The 7591-nt window shown below is 31.0% G+C and overlaps 2 protein-coding genes across 4 annotated transcripts; both read right to left on the bottom strand.

The window, feature by feature from the left end:
* Nucleotides 1-480: 480 nt before the first annotated feature.
* Nucleotides 481-1299, bottom strand: LOC118645582 (general transcription factor IIH subunit 3-like). Its single transcript, XM_036286958.1, has 3 exons — nucleotides 1290-1299; nucleotides 687-1189; nucleotides 481-606 (listed from the first exon to the last, which is right to left on the bottom strand). Exons 1-3 carry the CDS (start codon nucleotides 1297-1299, stop codon nucleotides 481-483), a joined length of 639 nt encoding a protein of 212 aa, XP_036142851.1.
* Nucleotides 1300-2353: 1054 nt separating this feature from the next.
* LOC118644045 (serine protease snake-like) lies at nucleotides 2354-7370 on the bottom strand. 3 transcript variants are annotated; one of them, XM_036286527.1, is made up of 7 exons: nucleotides 7147-7370; nucleotides 6404-6600; nucleotides 5275-5916; nucleotides 4799-5107; nucleotides 4178-4427; nucleotides 3597-3844; nucleotides 2354-3355 (listed from the first exon to the last, which is right to left on the bottom strand). In XM_036286527.1, the coding sequence occupies exons 2-7, from the start codon at nucleotides 6468-6470 to the stop codon at nucleotides 3018-3020; spliced, it is 1854 nt and encodes a 617-aa protein (XP_036142420.1). In that variant the 5' UTR covers nucleotides 6471-6600; nucleotides 7147-7370; the 3' UTR covers nucleotides 2354-3017. The 3 variants fall into 3 exon arrangements, with proteins under 3 accessions (XP_036142420.1, XP_036142422.1, XP_036142419.1); XM_036286529.1 differs by lacking the exon at nucleotides 7147-7370 and having other exon boundaries at nucleotides 5275-5415; nucleotides 5818-5916; nucleotides 6404-6859; XM_036286526.1 differs by lacking the exon at nucleotides 7147-7370 and having other exon boundaries at nucleotides 6404-6867.
* Between the last annotated feature and the right edge of the window lie 221 nt (nucleotides 7371-7591).

Raw genomic sequence — 7591 nt, 5'->3', positions numbered from 1 at the left:
TGAATTGTTCTTTTTTAGGATTCAATAAGCATTTAATAAGTGATAAAAACTTACCAACTGTGTTAATTATTTATACGTCGTCTGATTGCTTCCAATGTTACATATGCCATCTATACCAAGTTTCATTTGAATTTTACAGGGCAATATAGGAAGCAACATTATATATATAATTGAGATTAATAGTGCAACAAAACACCATCTTATCATGGGTCTCAATCTTAGTGGGACCAACTCCCATATATCTTTTAGCTTTTCTTCCTTTAATAAACATACAGAACAAACATATCCATCCTCGATAATTTCCAGACAAAAACATTCTGCATTTCTATTCACTAGCAGACATTTTATTAGCAGAGGAAGAACCGGTTTTGACCTAACACTTGGATCAGGCAGGAAAATACACTAAATTATAAAGCAAATATTTAATTATGATGTACATAATAATTTGCGTTAATTATGATAAAATTAAGTGTAAACAGTTTACCAATAAATCCTGCAGTAATCATCAAGCTGTGGCACCTTCAAATAATTGCCACCAGTAATGACACAGCCTAGTTGCAACAATGTCAGCTCCTGATCCAGACTGCACACATCCAAAATGACATTCTGAAAGCAGATAGATCTCTGCATTACAAATCAATTTTGTTATTTTAATAACATAAAAATTCAATAGAAAGACAAAAAACCATTCTCTGTGCAGTGAAGAATATATTCATGTAGTTCATGTACTGAGTTGCTGAGTCGTTGCTGGCTGTAATGACTATTATTCTAGGATGCAACTTCTGACCGGCAAACTTTTCTCTCTTTAATCGAGCGATATAGCACAATGCCATGCTGAGCGCATTAGAAATGAGACTTTTTGTGTTCAGTGGAATAGGGACTTCGTTGATAACCTGCTGTAATTGTTGACGCACTGTACGTTCCACCATGGTAAACTTTTCATACTGGTCATCCATCTGCCTTATTTCTGCTGTGGTTTTATAAGGGTAGAGGAATTTAGCACTGTGACCATGACATGCCATTATTGCCAATTCATTATTAGATGACTGCACGAGATGAGCTTTCGCAAAGACAATTGTGGAGTCTAAACACTGTGATAATATCTTCATTTCTTGCTTTACTATCCGTTGTAATGAATTTACATCCAAAACGATCACCAGCAAGCTCGTTTCTATTTCTATTTCTATTTCTAAATATTTACAAATAAATAAGTAAACAAAAATCGTTATCAAATAAATAATTACAATTAAATTCAATAAAATGGCTTAAATTTGTATATAAAAACGTACCAGTTGCCATTTTGTTGGTCTTTTGCAGAGAAGAACCTGAGACTTGAGAGCGGCTACGGGTCACCGCACTTCTGTTTCTTTTTTGTAATGGCTCCCGTCCCTCCTTGGTTGCGTTCCAAAACTTTCTTCTTCTTCTTAAATCTCCCCACGTGGATATCCGACCCAAGAAATAGACTAAGAGCTAGCTACATAAAAATAGCATCAATAACCATCGTGGAATGTCTACCTAAAAAGGTTCTTTAGTATTGCCGAACCACCAGTCTTCCTAAGCGGTTAGGAAGATTAAGACGGGGGCCGGACTAAAGATAGTCACGACAAAAAAAAGAATAAGATTTAAACATAAAATCTGCGGGAATGTTTAGTGTTTATTAAAACAAGATGTCATAATTATTGGCAGACTGTTTCCTGGAAGAGAAAGTGTCGGCAGACTACTTCAAAGTGGCGAAAAATTAGCAATAAAAAAAATTATAAGATAAAAATTAATATAATTGTTTATACGTTTAGAAAATGATATGCATAAAAGGCAGAAAGTGAAAGATAACATCGAGACAGACTGCGATAAAGAGCGCGTATTGTAGTTCGGATGATCGCAGTGTGCGCTTGCTGTGCTTAGCAAATAATAATAAAATAATAGTAGAGAATAGCAGAGAATGATAAAATTTAAGCTAAAAACTTACGCTATCTCTTTTATAATTTTAAAATAAGTTCAATAAACCGAAGCAGATCAAAATTCGGATGCTAGTATATTCGTATATAGAGTTAAATGAATGTAGTGATTGCTCATAATACGCTATCTCATGATTTTATTGCATTCATTTCTTTTCTACTTTACTTTTCTCTGTAAATGTAATTTAATATTTATTGATTTATAATTTTATATACTATTAAATACAGGAAATTGAAAAACAACATGAGATTTTTTTATCTATCTTAAAAAAGGTATGTAATGAATATTCTTAATTCTATATTATGATATCCTGTATGGTAAAATTCAAATAGAATTTCGTACACATGGCATAACATTCGATGGCAATCAGACAACGTATAAATAATTAACACAGTTATTTGGTAAGTTTTTATCACTTTTATTAAATGCTTATTAAATCGTAAATTAGTACTTCATCCAATTATGTCTAATACATTATTTTTGCATTATTCTCAAAATTTTATTCTTATATTATACTTAAGTCTTTTTTATTGTAGAATTTGATGGCGTATCTTATTCCCTTATCTGTGATCTTTAATTTATAATCCTTACATGAGTTTTTATCGAAAACTATTCATTAACTATGGTCAAATCTTAAATCTCTTAATTTCAAAAATTTTAAAAGTCAACATCAATCCTATATTTTATATTAATTCAAATTTCTTTGTAATTATTTTATTTTTTTGTTTGTTTTCTAATCCAAATCGCAAACTGTATTGCATTATCCTAATCGCATTATTCTAATTAATTATCTATAGTTTTTTTGATAAACAATATTTAAAGTAAATAAACTTTTCTTAAAAATTGCAAAATTATTCTCATATAAGGTCAATAAACATCACGTTATAAAATAATAAAAAGAAGAAACTTGCAAATACTATGAATTTCTTAATCTTAAATTGATTTGACTGGCTAATTATCTAACAATTAGTGACTAATTACGTAAGACTTGATTTAGCCAAATACAATTGATTAAAAAAATATTTCTTGTTTTTTTCCTTGATAAAAGTCAAATAAACTTATTATCCTTGCGGCCAAACATTCTCTTCAATCCATGGGAGATAATGGGAGAGTCTGGTATAAACACCAGGGATGTCAATCAATCCACAGCCCTTACTGAAGCTGAGGATACCGATTACTTGAAAGAGACATTCTCTGTCAGAATGGACTGCTTGCAGAGGACCACCAGAATCTCCTTGACAACCATCCTTGGTCCAATTACCGTGAGGATCACCGGCGCAGATCATGCTTGTTGTGACACCGTATGGAACTTTTTCGGAACTGTTATACCGTACTGTACAGAATAAATTGTCTACCATATCCAGTTGAGCTTTTTGCAGTCGGTCACGGTCCTTTCCATCTAAAGACACATAATTTAATTTGAAAATTTAGGCTATTATCTTATACAAATATTTAATCATCATAATAAACAACTTTGCATGTGTTGCACATGTGTGTAGAAATTCACGTTAGCACAGATTCTTAATAAATGTAGAATTTTTCAACATTTAAATTTTTTAATAACTCTATAATTCGCTCTTTAAAATCTGTAATTCTGTAACTTTCAAGTTTTCGATCAAGAAATTATCGAAATTACGTACTGTATTCAGTGATGTCCCAACCGCTAATCCAAGCTTGAGTTGGTACGGTATCATAGTTCTGATAAAGACACGCGGGTCGTATAAGTGTGCTAAACGTGACGAAGTTCGTAAGCTGTACCAGAGCGATGTCCGCATACAGCGCGGGTGGATTGTAATCTGGATGTCTTATAATATTTTTAATGGCAACCGTGACGCCTGGCTGGTCCTTTAATCTATTGATGTCCATCCTTGCTTCAGTTGGAGCACCGCTGCAAAAAGATACAATTATGTAAAGTATTAACTTTGTTAATTACTCCACAAATAATTTTAAGATTTTTTGATTTGTAATTTTTTAAATATACATTAATAATAGATACATTTTATGGTTTCTAAAACTCGAAATTTCTCTCAAGACCCATAAAATATGCTATGTTACATCGATAAAATTCTGTAGAATTAGTTTTAAGTGGTATCGTCAAATTTCGAGATCTTATTTGATCTATTGCTGCATTCAATAAAATAAAATAACCAGTAGGAATAAAACAAAAAGAATGTTTTTTCGTCGACATTCAAAAGTAAAAAAAAAAATAACAGAAACATACTTTGATCCATAAATGCAATGCGCAGCGGTAAGTACCCAGGTATGCGAAATCAGCGTGCCAGTGCACATCAGCATGAACCTGTTGAAATTGCGTCTACCTAGGGCGACTATGTGAGGGAACTCGCCAATTTGGGCCAGATTATTACCGACCACCAAATGATTTGCACGAAAACAAGTACTATTTACGTCCGACGATGAACCAGTCAGAGACGTTATCAGATTTACTATTTCTCTCTCATACTCTCCGCACTCTGAAATGTATTTTATAGATATTATTGTGGTTTTAATAGGTGCGTTCGACAAAGCAAACCTGAAACGTCTGAAGAATCCGTTGACACATTCTGTCTTTGTTATTTATTAGCATTGAACAAAGATAGAGTGAGGTAAAAGAGCACTCCGACGTCTCAGATTTGCTTTGCCGAACGCAGTATATGTTAAAGAGATATAAAGATTTGTTGAATATATTTAACAAAATAAGTCATTACATGTATGTGTCTAAATGTGTGACCTGTTATATTACAAATCTATAAATCCTTGGACTTTTAGATTTTTTGAGGTTTTTAAATTATTTAATTTTTTAAATTCTATACGAATTTTTGAAATGCAATTGCCTCTTACTTACTACGTTCTGAAATTGGTGCCACTGAGTTAGTGGGTAATATATCATCCAATGGAGGCGAAACTGAATTTGAATGGTCATTTTGAGAAGAAATTGGTGTACGAGATGTTGTAAAACTATTATCAACTGGTGCTGGTGTATTAAATATTGGTGTAGATGTATAGTAATATGGTCGTGGTATATAAGGTCTCTGCATAACAGGTCTTGGTAAACTAAAGTTTAAAGGAGAGTCTGTAATCGCATTCAACGATGGATTGGTCACAGGCACTGTTGAAGTCGTGTTTGCAATGTCTTCCACATAGCCCACACACTCTGAAATTCATATTATAGGTATTATTGTTTCATATGTTAAATATTTAAACATTTATTAAACATATAAAAAGTTGAATTATTTATCAGATATAAATGTCCTATTACATTATATATATTTTTTAACAAGTTCTTGACAAATATCACGTAAACAATCACATTTTACTTACTAAATCCTGATATCGGTCTTTCTGAGCCGATTTGACAGTTTAGATTGATGCGTAGTGGATCCTTTGATCTTAATGGTGCATGTGTAGTTGGATGTTGAGTTTCAGAAGAAGTAGGAGATGTGAAATTATCAACTGCTGGTGCTGGTGTATTAAATATTGGTATATGAGGTGCTGGTGATGTATAGTAGCATGGTGTGTAAGGATTTTGTATAATAAATCTTGGTATGTTAGATGTATTTGTATTAGACACATTAGATATATTAAGTACTGAAGTAGGTGATAATGTATCGTAATAAGATGGAGGGATGCAAGGTTTTTGCAAATCAAAACTTGGAGATTCTGTATCTACTTTTGTATTGTTTCTAATCGAGTTAAAAAAAGGATTCTTATTACTATTAGGAAAAAGATTGTTATTATAAAAGCTATTATTACGAAGGGTTATATTAGGAACTTGTGATGGAATGATATTTGATAAGAATGGGTTTCTTGACGAAGGCAGGAAAGGATTTGGAATAGAGTTATTTTGAGAAAACTCTGATATACCTTTGGGACCATTTATGGATGGTTGATAAAAAGCGGAATTATTTAAAGAGTCTTGACTAAGTTGAACTGCATTTGAATTCTTTACAATAAAGCCATTACCTAAAAATATACAAGTCAAGTTATATATAGAAAACAAATATTTTCAAAAATACATATAACTGTACACGTTATTTTTTATATATTATCTCACATATAATTTTTGTTTTTTTATATATCACTCTATATATATATATATATATATATATATATATAATAAATTCTTAAAATTTAAATTTTTTGTTAATATAAAAATTCTTAAAATAAAAAAATTTTAAGAATGCAAATAATAGAATTAAAGAATTTAAAAAATCTTTATAATAAAAATATCATTATGCATATCTATTCTTTATATCTTTTAAATATATATAAATTTCTTCGCATGCATAAATTTAATAGCGTTCACGTTTAATAATGTTCACAAACTGTAAAAATAATCGCCACAACAATACGACATCGCAATAACGCAAAATAATTCACTTTCCATCATTAGAATCGTTCCTACTAATAAAAATAACACTTGAAAAAACAATCATGAATTTTTTCCTACCAGTAGACCAAACAGAGACTACATCAAGGATTAGGACAATCGCAACTAGGCCAAAACGAAAACCCATCACTGAAGAAGAACACGTGAGACACACAAGGATATTGAATATTGGAAGTCAAGGCATTTGACGAGATAAGCTGCTGTAGCGATTAACGGCGGTGGAATCTGCGTGTGTCTCTCTCTGCCATCTCTCCCCCCTAATTTTACAGAAAATAGAAGAAGACGATAGGAAAAAAAACAATGAGATGAAGCGGAGAAAAGAGCGCATGGATAATCTGAGTAGAGACAGTACTGGGGTCATGACTTTGTCGAAGATATTGATGTTGCAGCAAGTTAACTGGGAATAAGTAGCTGATAAAATAAGTAGCAACCATGTAATTATACTAAGAGTTTTTTGTGTATATTAAAATTGTGATAAGTATGATTTAGAAAGTGTTTAGGATAAAAATAATGATTAAAATTAAAAATAATTTTGCAAGTATAAAGTATAGTTAAAAAGAGAAAGAAAATATATTTTAAGTATAAATATTTCAGTACTAATCAATAAAATTGACACAATTATATAAATTTATCATCATTATATCAATAATATATTTTCAAAATTTATATTAATAACCAAATTAATAAAAGATTAAATTTTAACTTCTATTATAACGTTTATACTGTTTATTAATTGCTGATTATTGCCGATAAATTTTAGAGTCAATGTAATAATTGAATTTTAGAAACTTGTCTTTATATACCTCGTAAAATTGTGATAAACTAGAGAAAAGCATAGGAATAAAGAAAAGATAGTTGAGGAATGACATTCGCTAAGAATAAATATTAAATGAACACTGTTCTTCGTTCAACGTTTCATTGATGGGAAATTCCTGATTCTGACGCAGTTACTTGAAGCGGATAAACCAGTTAGTAAAGAGAGGGGGAGCGGAGAGAGAGAGAGAGAGAGAGAGAGAGAGAGAGAGAGAGAGAGAGAGAGAGAATGTACATGTATGTATTACAGTGTGTGATAAGATGTTGAAAAACAGGAAAAAGACAAGTCAATCTGGCATTACCTATCAATATACACAAATATAATACATTCGTAAAATAAAAAGTAAAAATATACCTACTCAAAAAATATTACGTAAAAAATAAGTTATTTAAGAGTAAATAAATTAGAAGTAAAAAAAGTACATTTAATAAATT

This window comes from Monomorium pharaonis, chromosome 5 (genome assembly GCF_013373865.1).
Source record: "Monomorium pharaonis isolate MP-MQ-018 chromosome 5, ASM1337386v2, whole genome shotgun sequence".
Classification (NCBI taxonomy): domain Eukaryota; kingdom Metazoa; phylum Arthropoda; class Insecta; order Hymenoptera; family Formicidae; genus Monomorium; species Monomorium pharaonis.
The sequence above is the reverse complement of the archived record's forward strand: the minus strand, read 5'-3'. Positions and strand labels throughout refer to the sequence as shown.

What these genes read in the sequence shown, in the direction of transcription:
- LOC118644045 (XM_036286527.1), bottom strand. Translation starts at nt 6,470, where the DNA reads ATGGGTTTTCGTTTTGGCCTAGTTGCGATTGTCCTAATCCTTGATGTA. An exon ending in GGCACCAATTTCAGAACGTA is followed by an intron (nt 4,428 to 4,798) that starts GTAAGTAAGAGG and finishes AATACATTTCAG; the next exon opens with AGTGCGGAGAGTATGAGAGA. An exon ending in CATTGCATTTATGGATCAAA is followed by an intron (nt 3,845 to 4,177) that starts GTATGTTTCTGT and finishes ATCTTTTTGCAG; the next exon opens with CGGTGCTCCAACTGAAGCAA.
- LOC118645582 (XM_036286958.1), bottom strand. An exon ending in TCTTCACTGCACAGAGAATG is followed by an intron (nt 607 to 686) that starts GTTTTTTGTCTT and finishes ATCTGCTTTCAG; the next exon opens with AATGTCATTTTGGATGTGTG.